Source organism: Apteryx mantelli, chromosome 1 (assembly GCF_036417845.1).
Source record: "Apteryx mantelli isolate bAptMan1 chromosome 1, bAptMan1.hap1, whole genome shotgun sequence".
NCBI lineage: Eukaryota > Metazoa > Chordata > Aves > Apterygiformes > Apterygidae > Apteryx > Apteryx mantelli.
This window is the reverse complement of record NC_089978.1, coordinates 71,405,471-71,422,415: the sequence shown is the minus strand read 5'-3', so window position 1 is coordinate 71,422,415 and position 16,945 is coordinate 71,405,471. Positions and strand designations below refer to the sequence as shown.

Below are 16,945 nucleotides of genomic sequence, written 5' to 3'. Positions count from 1 at the left end.
TACAAAACCAATTAAGCATCACTCACGCTATTCAAAGTGAATAGCCGCGTGATTGTGCATTTATGCCTCTTCCCAGCACCTCTGCACCCGCTTATTTACATACAATTCATTTTCTTGTAATTCCTACAAAACTCATGCTCGGGCACAGGTGACTCGGTGCCGAGAAAGGCTGCGGTGCGGGTCACACCGAGTAATCCCCGCCGCGTTGCTCCGCGTCCCCGCCTCGCGCCACGCAGGGGCAACGCCGCCGAGACCTGCCCGCGCCGCTGCAACGGAGACGTGCAAGGCCACGGAAGAGCGCTGGCGGGGGCCGCTGTTACGGGCTCAGACACCCCCCCTTCGCCTCCGCACGCGGCCGCGCCACAAATGTGGTTTTGGGGGGGAGGCGGCGCCTCCCGCCGAGGGCAGGCGCGGGGCGCGGGCGCGGCGCCCCCTCCGCGGGGAAGGCGTGGGGGGGCCGAGCCCCCCGCCGCGGAGCCGCCGGCCCCGCGCTCTGGAACCGGCTTCTAAAGTAAACAGGGCGCCCGCCCGCCCGGCCTGACCCGACCCGACCCGGCCCGGCCCGACCCGGCGCGGCGCGGCCCCCCCCCGCCGCCCGGCATGGCCGAGGCCAGCCCCAGAGCCGCCTCGTACCAGTCCATCACCCGCTGGTGCGTGCCCCTTCCCCCTCCCCCGCCGCTGCAGGGAGACACGGGGAGTGCTGGCGGGGGCATCCCTGCCTTGCCCCCTGCCTGGGCCGTGGGGCGGCCATCCCGGGGGCGGGGGGCTGCCGGCGGTGCGCGGGGCCGGCGAGGGGCGTCGAAGCTGGGCAGCGGGTCTGCGCTCGTCCCCTCCGCCTGCCACCACGGGACTCGCTACGGGGAAGGCAGGAATTTGGCTTTAACGCTTAACGGCGGTTTCGTAAGGCAAAAGTCTCCTTTGCTGTAGAGGCTCTGGCATCGCGGTGGTGTAGAAATGATGCCACGCAAGCAGGGAAATTTCCCTGAAAGCCCATCTCCTCGCATAGTTTGCATTGACGTGGAGGTGGTCTGATGTGTATGGGGGGGAAAGGGGTTTTATCCAAGCCCATCCGCTCATTCAAATCTGGCCGCTAAGCTGCCATTCGTTTTAGACGAGGTAGCGGTGCGGTATATGGATGGCTTGGCGCCCTCCCTTGGGCCTTGGCTGCCGCGCTTTTAAAGCACCGCAGGGGCAGCTGCGAGACCAGCTGCCGTGCAGAGTCCTTGTGAGCCGCGGGCACCCTCTGAGCTTAGGTGTCCTGGAGCCTCGCGCAATGGTTGGGCTCCTCGGCGAGACGCTCCCCTGTGACAGCGTGAGGTTGATACCGTTACTTTTCTTGTGCTTTGAGAAGTGTGTCCTCTGTTGTGTGACAGCGAAAAGAGAAACCAGCGTTGCTTTTCTTCTTCCCCCAATCGCAGCTGAGTCCGGGTGGTGGAGGGAACAGGCTCCAAAGTTTGTTTGAACAATAACAGCACTTACAAGGGAACTTTAACTTGACAACACCCAATCTTAAATCTTTATATTCTCCTTCTGGGTCACCTTTTCATGTTTTGAAAATTTTAAAATTTGTAGCCTCATCTTTGTGGTTGGTATATTGACAAGAGCAAAACAGGTTTTGGTCCAGAAACAGTTTAATAGCAGGTATGCAAACTGATACGATGGTCTAGCTACCAAAGCATCGGGTGTAACAGGTGGCAAACCCCAGAAAAGCTGGAGTACATTTGAGGTGGTTGCCTGGTGTTGATCACATGACAATCCCAGGGGAAAGCGTAAATAAATGGGGGTGGTCTCTCCACATGTGCTTTTTCCTTATCCTCCAGCTTCCACCCTCACCGTTCTCTTTCCTGTTGATTTTGATGTCTCGATTAAACAGTTTTGCTTTGACGCATGCCATAAACATTCAGGTTTTGAGAACCTTGGGGCTAATAAGCAAGAAGATAAGCACAGTGGTCTTTGTAGATTTTTTCTGATAGATAGTACTTCTGTATTTCTGTGTCAGCACTAAGAATGATTGTTTTTTTATTTGAAAAAGGCTCACAGTTTAATGGGCAATAAATTCATGAAATAAAATTCCCAGATATTTTTCCACTAAACAGTTAAATGTTGAGGCAAAACTATTAGCAGTAACCAGTTAACTAAAGTATGAATTAATTTCTGCCACACTTCTAGCAACTCTTGTGATGTTATACTAAGGTTGAATTTGGACTTAGGCTTAATCTCCTTTGGGACTGCTGAATTACCATCGGTTTTGAGATGGTTGCTCTGGGTGAAACAAGTATTTCTAGCTGCTGGGACGCAGGGCTCGGTCAGGACTCTTATTTGGAATAAAACTCATTTGTCTTTTAGCTGCATGATGGGAAATATCCCATCAGCACACAGGTCTTCTCCCTATCTCCTGCCTATCCTGAGTGCTGGTTTCTGCTCCTTTTTTGTAGCTGTGAAGCATTTCACGATAGGTGGTCAGGCTGGAGGTGGTGAGGACCTGGCGGGGAGCCCTGCAGGCTCAGCTGGGGAAGTGGAGCAGAAACGCGGCTAGTGGCTTTGGCAGCATGAGGCTGTTGGGTTGGTGGGGGGCAACATGGGCTCCAAGTAGGCAAACGCAAGGTATTTCAGGGCCTTTTTCTAGGGAGAATGAAAACTGGGGGAGGAGGTCAGACTGGAAAAGGGGATGGAGGCATGAATTAAAAGTGGAGCGGAAGCTGAAGCAAGACGTCAGTGGCCTGCACAGTGATAATGTTCTTGCTCACGGGTATCAAATGGACTCTGCTCTAGCAAGCCAGTTTGCTGAAGACCTTATCCATTATCTACTGCCACTAAAACTAATATGAAAAGGTAAACACTGGGTATTTTGAAATCAGGCTGTTAATAAAATGGAGAATGCTGATTTAAAACCTGAACTGCTTATCTCACCTGGTGTTTATGAAAAGTCTGCTTTCTCAACCAACTTGATTATCGGTAAAGACACAGGGAGTAACTAGCACTGTGTTGCACTAGCATTCATCTGATAAAATAATTAAATATGCATATATCAGTTGGTATAACGGAAGCAGAGTCACAGTAAGAAAACACTGTCATACAATCCGTGTGTCATGCTTTGAAAATTAATCTCCTCTCTGCCTCTCTGCACCAGCTTTGCTTCTGATTTGTACTGCAGGAAGCTATTATCTTCTGACATTGAAGCTGTTGGCATTATCTCATAATTAAAGGCCTTTTTCTGGTGAAGGTAATAGCTTAAGCTAATAGATAACTAAATTCACATCTTCCTCACCTTATTCAAACACAAAGTTGCATTTACTTGACTGTCACCATTCTGTCAAGCAGAAAGAGCAAGAGCTTTGGCCAAAGGATGAGTATTTGAGCATACTTAGAGCAGTTATAATGCTGGCAGTTCTATCACATAGTAACGGTAAATAAAATTCTGTTCACTTTTTATAGTCCTGCTAAAATCAGTGGGGTTGTACGAGATCAGAATTTGGTCCTTCATAATTTGTGCACTTTTCATCCCAAAGCATCTTACTGGGCAATGTTTTTAGATCAAAAAATGCTCATGTTATTATCTTTGGTGTAGCGGAGACCTGTATAGTTAGAAGATCAAAGTTAAGTACTGTTAGATGCTGATACTTTGCATATTGGTTTTAATGTTGTAATGATGTTATTAAGTTGTATTTTATTATTAAAAACTATGAGATCTGGTCTGTTTCTTAGCAGAGTATCACACAACCTCTCTTACACTTTGGAAACAAGGAAAGTAGAAGTTAAAAAGTTAAAAACAAACTTAGAAAACTTCTCTAAAATATATCTATGAAGATATCCTGTTTTTTCAAGGATATAGATTAACATAAAAGGAGTAGCTCTTATTTTGATTTTACACCTCTATAAAATGGTACAGAGTTCACTGTAAACCTGGTAAGCTATTAAAATGACAAGCTAACAATCCTGTCTTCTGATCTTCACATAAACTGGTTGATGTTTTTGTTTTAAAGGATAGCTGATAATTTCTGTGTATGTGAAGGATGCAGTGTACCCCGTTGTCTACTGTATGAAATGTATATAGAAAACTGCAGTCAAAATGTCAACGATCAAGTAAATCCAGCCACCTTTGGAAAGGTACAGACTAGACAGGCTATATAAGATAAGAAGCTGAACTACCTAAAGAGAAAATGGGACAAGTTTTTATCAAATATATACATTGCATAACAAATATATACAATGCATATGAAGAGAGATTAAATTACAAAAAAGGGTGATTATAGTGCATTATGCAGTAATTAATTCCGTATAGGACCCAGAAAAAAGATTGTGTTTGAAGGCTTCTGTCAGAACTTTCATTCCTCTTTAGTCTATTTGGGGAGTTGTGTCTTTATGACTTATTTTCTGTGGCAGGTGCACAGAGACTTTTGTTGATGTAGTAATGACAGCTGTGCTTGTGTCTTGTCTGATATATTTCTGGTAAGTGTCCTCATGTTGACACAGTTATACTAGGGGAAAAGTATTCTCTCTGATGGACTTTATTTTCTTCATGGAACTGGTGTATGTTACACTAGCAAAGATTTCTTTTGCCAATGTATTTTAGAAGTCTTTAGCAGTGTAAACAGTGTAAGGTTAATAAAGTAGTCCTGAGTAGTTGCTGCTTCTGTTCTTAAAAGACCTGTTTGCTTGTTACATAATTAGTAGCTTTCAAGTGGAAAAATCTTTTAGTTCTCAATTCTGTTTTATTGGTGAGGGTTTTGTGTTATTTTTTAAGTGTATATAGGGAGATTTTGCTCCAAACACATACCAAAAAAGTCTTTATAGATTCATCCAAGTGAAACAAATGCAGATGTAAAACCTAATCTCCGTTAAACAGTTATGTTCTTCTACTAAACAGAAGCTGATACAACCCACAGGGCGTTTACCATTTAAAAATCCCAAATGCAGCAAACATGCTCATAGATACCCAACTTTATTTAACAAATTAAAGAAAATAGAATGGCTTGTGGTTATTTGCTGCTCAAAACTTTTTGTTCAAAATTTCCTATTGTTACTGCTAATATTCTTCCATTAGTGTTCATGGTAGGAGCTAGTAGGCATTTTTTTTATCCCAAAGCCAAATTAATGTAAGTAAAAGTTGTATCTGAAATTAATTTTGTGTGTGTGGATAACCTCATTTTGTTTTAGGAATAATTTATTTCAATTCAGTTGAATGGGATTTTTTTACTGGCTAAGTTTATAACAAATCACTCTTACTTAAGATTTGACTGAGTGGTCCAGGATGATTTATTTGCCACAGCTTAATGATCATCACCTACCCATCAGCCTGTGGGTAGAATTTGTCTGGCTTAATGTAGATGTCTGCCATGAAGCTAGTCATCTTAAAATCTCCTGGTAGTCAGTGGAAAGAAATAGGCAGTTACATGGGATTCCTCTCACTGTAAATTAGTCATCTACATTAGATCAAATGAATTGTGTTTTGGAATTGCCTGGTTATCTCTATTGACTATAGAGTGTGCAGTGACTATCTTGGACATCTCTACCTTGTAGCCATGGAGGTAAAATTAATCCCATCCTGTCTGTGCACTTTCAGGTGCTCCAGCATGATAGAGTTACCACCTGTAAGCTAAGCCTTCTTGTGTTTTAAGTTAAGGCATTTTACTTTACAGTTGAGACAGGCATGCATGAAGCATGAGGCTGGTCACACGGAAAAGCTTAGCTGACGATCCATAACTCCTATTAGTTGATACCTGAAATTGTTTATTCATAGCCTTAACCTACTCCATACACTGCAGTGCAAGTTAACACATGACATGAACAAACTGGGGTGCAGCTGCCTAATGGCTTGAACTGGTCTGTGCTTCTGCAGCAGGGGATGGGACTGTGTGGCAAGAGGTTGAGGAGAGCAGGAATTGCAGCAGTGCTGATTTCAACTAAAGGTGCACTTGCAATCAGTTACCGCAGCTCGGCTAGTGCGCTGAACTATTCATAGTTGGTTAAGCTGTGGTAACCTGATTGCATTAGATATGTATATACCGTAATGACATTTGCAGTCAAGCCCTGTGTGAATCAAACTGTGGTGACTGAAGATGTTACTAATCCCAACTGCCCTATCCCTCTGCCCAAATATAACACCACTTCTGTAGAAAAGGCAATGGGAAGGAATATGTGCCTCATGACAGAGCAGCTCCAGTTCATCGGCTGGCCTTTAGGAAAGTGGGATTATGCTAAAACACCAGATTGAGAAACCTGAGGTGCATGCTCACAGAAATGTGCAAAGAACAGAACCACCCAAACACCGCTAAAATGAAGCTGCATTTTAATGTGAGCTGGGGAAATTTATCTTTTACAAGGCCTTTGGACCAACCAAGTGCACTTTTCTCAAGGTCCAAACTTTGCACTGCTCAGTGGAGGCTCCCTTCACTCATCCGTAACAGTTTGTGCTTGATCCTCTGTTCTTGCTCTGTAGAGAACATTAGCTCCAGCTCTCTTTGGTTAGCCTCTGTCTTCATAGGATAGCTCATGCAGAATAATCGTAATGAAGTGGATTATTGCACTGACAGTATCTTATTTTTATATAGGACCTAACCGTGACAGATGCTGCATGCCCTCAGTTCACATTTGCCACATTGATGGTTAAAAAGTCACTCTGCAGCTTGATGATTCAGGTCCTTTTAAAAACATAAGTCAGCCCCCATCATGCAAGCACTCCTTGTAAGTGTGGGTAGTAGGTAGGCTAAGTCCCTTGTGTGAGCAAGGACTACATGAATGAGTAAAGCTTGCAGGACTGGCAGAATACTAGACAGTCACTGTACCTTTACAAGGCCTTGGTCAGATGTGCTCTTGCAGATCAAGTTCCCCTAGTTGATATACAGTAACTGACTGTGTGTGGTCTCCTGATGTGCGCAGCAAGTATGTTTCAGTACAAGGCAAAACAAGCTGTTCTAAAAAATTCATATTTGTGAGAGGTAATCGCTTAGATTGCTAGATTTTGATCCATAGAAGCCTGTCTTATTGAGTTGCAGCTCAAGCGTTACCCTTTGAGAGGTACATGAGAACAGGTATTAGCCTGCAAATGGTAGAAGGCAAAAGAAATGACTAAGGAGAAAAATGTAGTAGATATGCTTTTGTGTTTTAGAATGAATTAGCCAAGTATCTCTTATTTTCTGTTTGCTTTTTAGCTTGTTCGGTTAGTTTTCCCAGGTGTGGGGACAAGAAGGCTGGGCACAAGAGGGAGTGCCAGGTATTATTTTTACTTTCTTTGTTTAAAAATCTTATACATGCCTGTCCTAACAAAATTTAAAAATGGCTGAATTTTGAGCTCCAGCACTGTGATACTCCAGCTGAATTGCTGGTTGCAGTCTGTAATAAATCACAAGAACAGATCCAGAGTGATTCGTGATGTCACCAAGTGCATTAAAATAGAGTTAATTCCATGAAACTAACCACATTGGCGTTGCTTCGGTAGTGCATGAATTCCAGATCAGATTGGTTCTGAAAAATTTAACACTCTGAGTTGTACTGGCTTTTACAGCACAGCATGCGTAGGCAGCTGCAGGACCTCAAAAGCTCAGTCAGGTCTCTTGAGATGCCATGTCAGGAAAGCCTGTCTCAGGGACGTGCAGGGATGGCAGCTGTGATTAATGTCTGTGCCAGGACCCTTGTGCACTGAGAATGCTTTTTATCCTTGCACATATCCATGGAGTGCCCCAGCATATTTTGGTCATCAGTGGATTGTTACAAATGGTTGAAAACCATTGAAATCAAATCACCTGTTTCTCCTCCTACACTTCCCTTCTCTTCCTCTTCCCCTCCTCTCTTCCTCTTCCCCTCCTCTCTTCCTCCAGAAGAGCATGGAAAGAAGGAAAACTGAGTTCAATGCACTTTCATTGATTCAGTGTCCAAATTTATAATCAACCTATGAATATCTAGATTGGAGAAAGGGATGTTTTAAGGGCATTGAGACACAGTAATTTTACAAGCATTTTGAGTAGCTGTAAAGTATTGGTTCTGAGAATGACATGCCCTTATTTGATTTTGTGATTTTTCTCCACTAGCCTGGACTTGCTATCAGCTTGATCCAGCAAGATCCTTTACTTTGGGAGTGTTTTACCACAGACGCTCCCAGGCTTTTCCTCATACCTGGCTGGAATTGGGATGATGCGTGATAGCCCTCAGACTCCATGCACTGGCTTCCCATCAGCAGAAGGTTACCCTCTGCTGGCTGTTTGTGGCCAGAAATTGTTGCACTGCTCTTACCAACTGACCTGTACCAGGTAATAATCCAGCCTGAAAATGCCAGGGAAGAGCCAGGTGGTGGCACGTGGATAGCAGGAATAATCACTCTGCTGCTCACCCAGATTGGCAAAAACTTTAGAGCAGGTCTTGCAAGATTCTTGTTTTTTAACTTGTTGGGACAACAGATAGACCATCCAGTCCATAAGCTGTTGTAAATCATAGTGGTGCAACTGAACTAAATCCTTCATCTTCAGTGGGGATACAGGGACATAGACCAGCTCAGACTCTGCTCCCTAGCTTATGTAATTGTCCTGTACAAGTTTGTTGCACTCCATTCACTTACTTACTATGTTTGTTCATTTTAAAAAAGGTATTGTTACAGTGCTAAAACTGTTAAAAAGAGTTTGTAAAGTCATTCTAGAAAGATTAGTTGAGTATGTACAATTATCTTATTTTGGGGGAAATAATGTTTCAACAGAATTTAAAAAATAAATGTAGCTTTTTCTACTTGCTCTCTTCTTGTTTAAACAGAATGATGAGCTGGAGGAATATGAATTTTTTTGCTGACTTTATCTTGAAAATTGTAGCCCTGTCAATTCATCAGTTTTTTATTTTTTAGGTATCATTATGATGGAATATATGTCAAGAAGAGTTCTTCCTTTTATGCACGTTATTGCTCTCTTCTGTCTGAAAAAAATTATCACAGGTTTGGGTTTTAAATGTTTTAATCATAAAAGGTCACACAAAAGTCTATATATTGTCTGTATATAATAGTCTAAATCATCTGAAGAACATTAAAAATACTACTATTTTTCTTCTTACTATGCCATTATTATTAATTATATTATTAATGCTATGCCATTAAGTAATGTCCCTAATAGAGAAGCTCCATTTTGAATAAGTGGCCTGCCTCATTGGACTTCCTTGGATTCGGCACTTTAAACATATAGATCTCATGAGCAGGAACTCTTGCCAAACGTGAAAGAAGAGCTAATATTTTGAGAATCTAAATGGGAGCTAAAATAAACATAGCAACAATTGCTTAATGACATTGTAGCACCTTCCTTGTTAAATAGTAGGCTGAAAAGATAGGTATTAAAGTAGAAATGACTTCATTGTTTTGAAGAGAGTCCTGTATGTAGTCATTTATCTTTTTTTACTACTTGAACTCGTGAGGCATATTACTTTGAAAGCACTTCCTTTTTTGTATTGAAATTACAGATTTTAAAATTGTCTCTTGTAAGGAAGCAGCGATGAGAAAATATATAAGACAAGAGTATAAATTGATTGCAAAAATTCAAACTCTCAAAACAATTGAAGAACATAAGATACTTAGGCAGACTGTAAACTATAGACTTGATCATGTTCCAGTCATAGGCAGCGCTGGAAAGAGTTCTCATGATTAAGCTCATGGCCAAGATAAACAAACTACAGGCTTGCGTTTCTCCTGCGTAACACACCTTGTGTAGTCACACCTGAGAAAAGAGGAAGTGAAATGCTGCCAAATCAAAATCCATTCTTTAACAGTTTTGCACTCATTTTAAATGCACAGGAGAAACAGAATGGGGCACAGCCTTTGCCTTGGACTTTGGAGACCCAGGTTCATATCCTCACTCTTTTACATACTCGTTCATGACCTTAATGTGCGTTCTGTGTTTTGGTATCCATTTGTTAAAATGGGGATAATAGCATTTCTCTATAGTATGAATGCTATAGGTATACCAGAAAGACTATTAAGCACCCAGATATTTTGGTGATGATGAAAGCTGTTTCAGTGTTTGTGATATTTCAGATTATAGATACCTAACTGGATACATGTTCTTCAGGAAACTGGGAAAATTATACCGATGGATTTGTTGCCCTTCTCCACTGATTTTGTAGCAGAGTAATGTTGCAGAAGTCCATAGAGTGACAATGGTGCAAGGGTAAAAAGAATGGAACAGGGTGAAGAATCAGGCCCTGTATATGATCAAGTAACAATCAGTTGTTGTAAGACTAAACAAATTATTCTTAGGCAACTTGAGGTTCAGTTCACCCCTATTAAAGTGCTATCCCTAGCTACCCAGCACACCCAGTATAATCAGAACAGGCCTGAGCGTTGGCATCCATAATGGGAAAACTGTATCTTGGCCATTGTTCAAGGAATATTGCAGGTATGGGGCTGATTCTGTGCTGTTCCTTCAGGAAAAGGATAGTATTTTTTTCCTGACCTGTCCCTTGAAAACAGCTAGCTCAATGTGCCTAGTAGGAGAACTGCTAGTTGTGGTAATACGAAAGGGCAGACAGAGAACAGAACAATTTGTATTATTGTTCTTTTTTCTCTGAGGGTAGAGGCCTGCTGAAATTACAAAAAGTAAGAGGAACTATACAGAAGTGACATTGGCTAAGTCGAGGCAAGCTGCAAGAACAGTCTTTAGCCACTGCTGAGCACCAGAAGCACCAGCTATGTCAGCATATCTTGGGTCATTTGCCCACCACAGGAAACAAGCTGCTTTCCTTGCAAATCTAGAGAATACTCTAGAGCCCATGCTTACTTCCATGGGAGTCACTGCACTGACTGTAGGGCCTCTGTTTCCTTTTCCATTAGCTGCCAGAGATGCCTTCTAAGACACCTACTCCTAAAAAATGATCTTTCATTTGGTCAAACTGAGGAAAAAGAGATGCATTGCAGAGAAAGAGCTTGCATCAAGTAGTGATCATGTAGTGATCTTGGTACAGTTTCTTGGGATAACTTTTTCAAAATTAAAAACTCAGAAAATATAAATTGTTTCAGGTAAGACCACCTTTCCAGCTTCAATAGAAAAGTCTCATAACTATATGATTATTTTGCCCAATGCTTCCTTTGTTTAAGAAAGTTATAAGAAGTGATTAAGCTGTCTTGTGAAGCCAGATGGCTGAAATTAGAACAGCTTCCACTTTAAATACTGCCACTTGTCACTGTCCAGAGCCAGTGCACACATCAGGAACACCTGGGCAGCTGAGTGTCCCAGTTACTTCTCAGTGTTCTTTATCAGAAAGAAACTGAGAAAGAGAAAGCAGTGAAAAAGCACAAAGCACAGCCAGAGAAGCAAGAGTATCATAACTCTGAAAAAAATAATTAGGCCAGCAACAAAATAAAGTGCAGCTTGGACCAAATAAGTGAGTTCATTTCCTTAGGAACACATCAAGAAAATACCTGACTGTTAACACGTTTCTCCTCTGATGGGGAACAACTTGCAGAACCCTTGTTTTGGCTTAAAATTCAAGAAGGGATAACAGCACCAATGCATGTTCACTGACCTGTATAGGGTTCAGTGCTTTCTGAATTCAGAATTCATTTTCCATTGATCCAATGAAGTTGGTATAACTACCACCAACAAATTATAGATTTTTTTTTTTAAAGGAAGCAAATGTAGAAAGAGATTAATCAAAACCTGGGGGGTTTTCTAGCTGCAAGGACAAATTTCTTGCTGAGGCAATCTTATAATTGCAGCAGGGATGCTTGACCCATAACATCTCAGTTTGAAATAGGGTATTGATGTGGAAATTTCTGACTTCCAGTGAAGAAGACTTTTAGTATGTTACTGCAGTGCAGTGCAAATGCTGGTCTGTGGACCATACCCAGCTAATGGGATATAACCCTCTGGCTTGTTGCCATTTTCCCCTGGCAGAGACAGGGAATGGCTGTTCAAGTACTGATCATGGCCTAAATAACTATTGCTTCCTCCCATGACTGAATACAATCCAACATGCAGATGCTCTTTCTGTTGCATCGACCTGAGGGGAAGGTGGAGTCAGGAGTCCAGCTGAGATCCCAGCGCACCCACCCAACCTGTGGGCTAGCAAGAAGAGATGGTTTCAAATTTGGGATCCACCGTCTCTAATTACTGAAAACAATCTTTGTTGACCATATTAAGGTTGCTGTCAATTGACATGATGGTGGTAGAAAGGAACTAGGCCCTTGAAGAGTCTAGCAGGTTGGGAGCTTTGCTTGTTGGTGTAACATAAATAGCAATAAAACTGTAACTGTTTGCCTTTGACTCCAAAGAAGGCATTTGTCTTTTGGTAGTCAGCAAAGCCTTGGATGTGTCAGTTTGCCTTGCTGAAATGTGCGCACAGTAGGGCTGACGACGATCTTCTCAGAAAACACTTGTGGGTTGGTATGTTTTGAAATCTTAGATTGAAGATATTGCTACTGCCACTCCGATGATGACGTTGTTGTGAATGTAAATAAACAGAACTGTAACTGATGGAGTATACAAATGTATTAAGGAGATTTGAAGGAATATGTTATTTTGATGGTTTGCATTACAGTAGGGTGTCTTTGAGGAATGGGAGCTTTGAGGAGGTGCTTTCCCTAAAATGGTACCTGCTCTGGCAGATCAAGGAGGCTTGGAGTATGGCAGTGTTAACAAAAATGTGAGCACATTTTGGCTTTGTAAGAGTTGCTTTATGATTCTAGTAATATGGAAGGTTTGGGCCTCTTATTTTCTAATGAAGCAAACCTGTGATTTTTTATAAAAAAATCTGAGGTGATTCTTCAGGAATGAGGCTGGCAAATGTGAACGGGGCCTTCTCTAATCTCAGTATAATCTGATAGTCAGCAGCATGCACATTCACCAGCCTACCTCATTTCATTCTTCCTTTGTCCTTCCGTTTGCCTCCTCTGTTAGGTTTTTTTTCCATCCCAGTCATTGTATTTCCTATTTTAGCTCCAGTTCCCACCTCATAGCATCATCCAAACTCAGCAAGATATACAGTTAAATTCCTTGCGATTTTATTGCTACCTCTTTTTTTCCCCCTTCTTCCACCCACCGTCTTTTTTTGCATGTCTTGCCTTTAGGCGCTGTGTTCCACAGGAGAGGGACAGCTCTCCGTGCCAGTCAAGCCCATGTATGGGTGCTGGGTAAGTCTGAATCGCATTTGCTAACCACAGGAGCACATAGATATTAATATTCCATAGCAAAGATGAGATAGGTATTTGCACTTAATTATCACTGAGCTTTCATCTGGCTGCTGCAGAGCAGAGGGAGAAGGCTACCGCTTGTCTGTTTCTAGGCAGCACCCGTTCTCGCACTGCTGGGCCCACGCAAGGGGTGAGCCCAGGAGCCAGCATGCCCCAGCCTGCTGAACAGAGCCTGCTGATACGTGTTGCCATAGTAGCAGCAGCAGAAGATACAGCTGGCTGCCTTCTCAGTCAGAGCAGGAACTGGAAAATATTCGTTAATTTTGTATCACAGGCTTTAGAAATCTGCAAGAATGACCCATTTAAAAGAAGTGTTATGGAACATGTCTACTTGCATATTCTTTTGTCTGTCCAGCCACAAACTTTAAAAGATGTGGGAAAAGGAGTATTGCTAAACATAAGCAATATTAAGGTTGTGCCCTGTAACAGTCTTTGGCAGACAGCTTTTTGTTTCAGTGGAGCAGAGCTTTTGTGGCAGAGAACAGTAGCAGAGGGAGAGGTGATTTTTCGGGTGACAAGGGTCAGTCTTGTGGACAGGAAGTGGTCCCTGTCCTAACAAAGAACACTGCTTAGACTCTAGAGAATCGTGAGGAGGCATTCTCAGTGGCTTGAGCTTCCAAGCAGATAAGCTGCTGCATTTCGTCTTCTGCCTTTTCAGTGCATATGGTGGCAGCCTGATTTATCATAAATCACAGCGATGAAAACCTGCAGTCGCCAGCACACAGTCGGTATCTGATTAGATAGCCTGAGTGTTGGCTTCTGGGCACTCACCAATGGAAGCACATTTTTTCCAAAGCCCTGACTATGACCCTCCAAAATATCTGAGTCCAAAAGGACCCTGGAGTTTGGAATGACTTCACAGACAGCAAGCAGGTGTCATCAACAGATGGGGGTTCAAATGGAGGAATCCAAATCTGACAACATGTCCCTTTTCCTAGCTGCATTACCTCTCTCTCCTTGAGGATTAGCCTCATTGAAACAGGCGTAGAGAGAGGTAGGAGATGTTAAAGCAAGAAAGCAGCCTGTGGTTCCCACATTCCTGGTTTTTCGGTCTAATTGTCAAACCAGCTTCCTCTGCAGGTCCACATCAATTCTGAAGGTGTGGAACATCATGGAAGACTTGCAAAGAAAACTGGGGACAGAGTCTTTATTAGTTTACTATCTAAATTGATAAAGGGTGCAGAAAATGGATATACTGTGTAACCAAAGCATGAGGATGGTTATGCTTTCATTATTTGCATGTTTATAATTATTTTGATCATTGCAAAGGAACTGCAATTATAAATAGAAAATCATGATTTTGGTACAAGAAGGTGGAAGACTGCACTCTTAAATGGCTACTACTTTGCTGTCTTTTTAATGATTCAGTTTTATCTTGAAGAACTAAGTCTTCAGACTTATTAGAAAATCATGGGGTGCTGAATGATAAGAAAGAGTTTATTTTTTTTCACAAACTAAATGTTGTATACTTCAGTCTAGTGCACTCTATCCAGTTTGAGATCATTTGCATACTAAACACAGAAGGAATTGGTGGTTTTTTAAAAGGGTTTTTATGTTGTGCATTTCACCACAGTGGAGATGCCTGCACTTCTGGAGATGCAGCTGGTTACAAGAGCAATAGCCAGAAAAAAGGAACAGTGAGTTTTGGATAAATTAGACTTACAGCAAAATGGGTATCTGTATGTTTAATTAGAATTGCTATATGAAACATTTTAATGAAGTACAGTTAACCCATCATATTCTTTGAAATAATCTTTCTCTGCATAGTCTCACTAAATGCTTACACCTCCCATTCTTATTTCACCTGGTAGTTAAATATTTTTATTGTCTCAGTGTCAGCTCAAATAATTTTATCTATGCTGAGAGTGGAAATTGTGGCTGAGTGCCCAGGTTTTGAATACTAGGGGAGTTAGTGAGCACAGCCTTCTTTGTCTGAGGCCCACAGTTAGAGACCCTCATGCTGCTGAGCCAGTGTGTTTTCAATTCACTGAGAGTTTATTGGCATGATAAGTATTTAAATACTATGAAAGGATTAAGAAAAAAGAACACAATCCCTGTTCAGAAAGAAGGGGTGGTATTAGGCTAACCTGTGGCAGTTCTCAGATAAGTGTGCTGTTATGAATTGGCTTGACACTGGAATTGCTGGAAGTCAGCCAACAGAACATGAGCAACAGAATTATGTGAACCAAAGTGAAGAAAAAGAAGAAACTGTATGTCTTATTTTTACAGAGCACTCAGACACAGTAATGAGCGCAATGAAGTGCATGTAATGACAGCTGATGAAAAATGTGCTGTCACCTCTATAGCAGAGCCAACTATCTGTAGCCTTATTTAGAATGTTACAACTGTGAAATGAGTGCTATGGAAAATATATGTGTAAGCTATGTATAGCATTAAATATTCACTTGATTTGAAAAGGAATGGATGTACTCTTTAGGATTTAAATATTTAGTTAAGCGTGCTTGTTTCTTTCGTCCACCCTTACTTTCTAAAGAAAGGGACAAGCATTCCTGTGAAGAAATACATGCTGTTAAAAAATAATGTTATGCAACTTTAAAGAAATACTTAATAACTTTAATACAAGTGATAGGATAATTGTGTGATTTTTTTGTTGTTTAAAATAAATTCTGTTGCATTGAGAGTAAGGATTTGCACTATTTCCCTTCTGTCATTAATTTGAAGAATGAAGAAGACAGATTTGAATACTCGTTGCCTGAATTCAGGAAACTCTATTCTTGGGAGCAAGAGCTAGGGAAGAAACACCCCTATGAACTGGTATGTTTAAGTATTCATAATCAAGCAAATGAGCTCTTTGCGTGTATGATCTTTTTGTACACTCCTTTTGTTCCCATTCTCTAGGTTGCACTGCTTGCAGATGAGTACTGTAGCTATTGTCAAGATATTTTACAGAATGTGAGAAAGGAAGAGCTTGACAAGGTATGCCTTGCCTATGCTTGAGTGACATGCATTTCAATGACAGCATACAATTGTAAGAATAAAATTGTTTCTTTGTAGCTTATTTACCTGAGTGTCTTATCTAAGGTAGATGATCATTTATAGACAAAAGGCACATTCAGTCAAATCTTTCTGGAGTTTTTAATTAACATAACATGCTCTGAGGACTTGATTCTGTAGGCATATCCAAAGCATTCCTAACATGCCAACAGGTCTGAGCTCAGCACAAAACACAATGGCCATGGACACATATCTTTCATTATATCAGCATATCTGTGACCAGACCTACTTTTCTTTGCTTCTCTTTTTTTCTTACTCTCCCTTGCAAGCTTCAAGCTTGGATTCAGCTTGTTGCACCCGGATGCTTCTACTTATGCTTGAGCCTGGCCAGGACAGGGCCAGGCAGAGAGACAAGCTCAAAACTAATTCTTTTGCTTCTGTGCTAATATGTGTTGTTTTACTGAATTGCGCTTCACATTTCACAAATGCAAAATTAGTGGAAATTAATAAAGGACTTTGTGCAATAGGTTGAAGACTGTATCATATCATTCTGGAAGTCTTTGCAGCCTGAAACAACAACACTTATGTCATTGCCAGATGTATGCCAGCTGCTCAAATACTATGATAGGCAACTATTCAAGGTATTGTAGACACATTTGTTTGTTGTAATTATTTTATTATATGTTTGTATCTTTACAGTGGTTCTACCTGAGGAGAAAGATCAGTTGTTTATTATGTGCTGTACAATGGGATTTTTATTTGAACCTCAAGTCTGTTCTTCGTATTTTATTTTGAGACAGCACAGTTTAGATTTTGAAAGAAATCAGTGGAATTTGA

At 41.6% G+C, this 16,945-nt stretch overlaps 1 protein-coding gene across 1 annotated transcript in view; it reads left to right on the top strand.

Moving 5' to 3' along the window:
* The first annotated feature begins 600 nt into the window (after nucleotides 1-600).
* The window catches only part of RFX8 (regulatory factor X8), a 34,008-nt gene continuing 17,663 nt past the window's right edge, over nucleotides 601-16,945 (top strand). Inside the window, 9 exon segments of the mRNA XM_067289711.1 lie at nucleotides 601-650; nucleotides 3,984-4,107; nucleotides 7,152-7,213; nucleotides 8,828-8,914; nucleotides 13,031-13,093; nucleotides 14,727-14,790; nucleotides 15,794-15,928; nucleotides 16,013-16,090; nucleotides 16,636-16,749. Coding sequence (XP_067145812.1) covers nucleotides 601-650; nucleotides 3,984-4,107; nucleotides 7,152-7,213; nucleotides 8,828-8,914; nucleotides 13,031-13,093; nucleotides 14,727-14,790; nucleotides 15,794-15,928; nucleotides 16,013-16,090; nucleotides 16,636-16,749 — 777 coding nt within the window.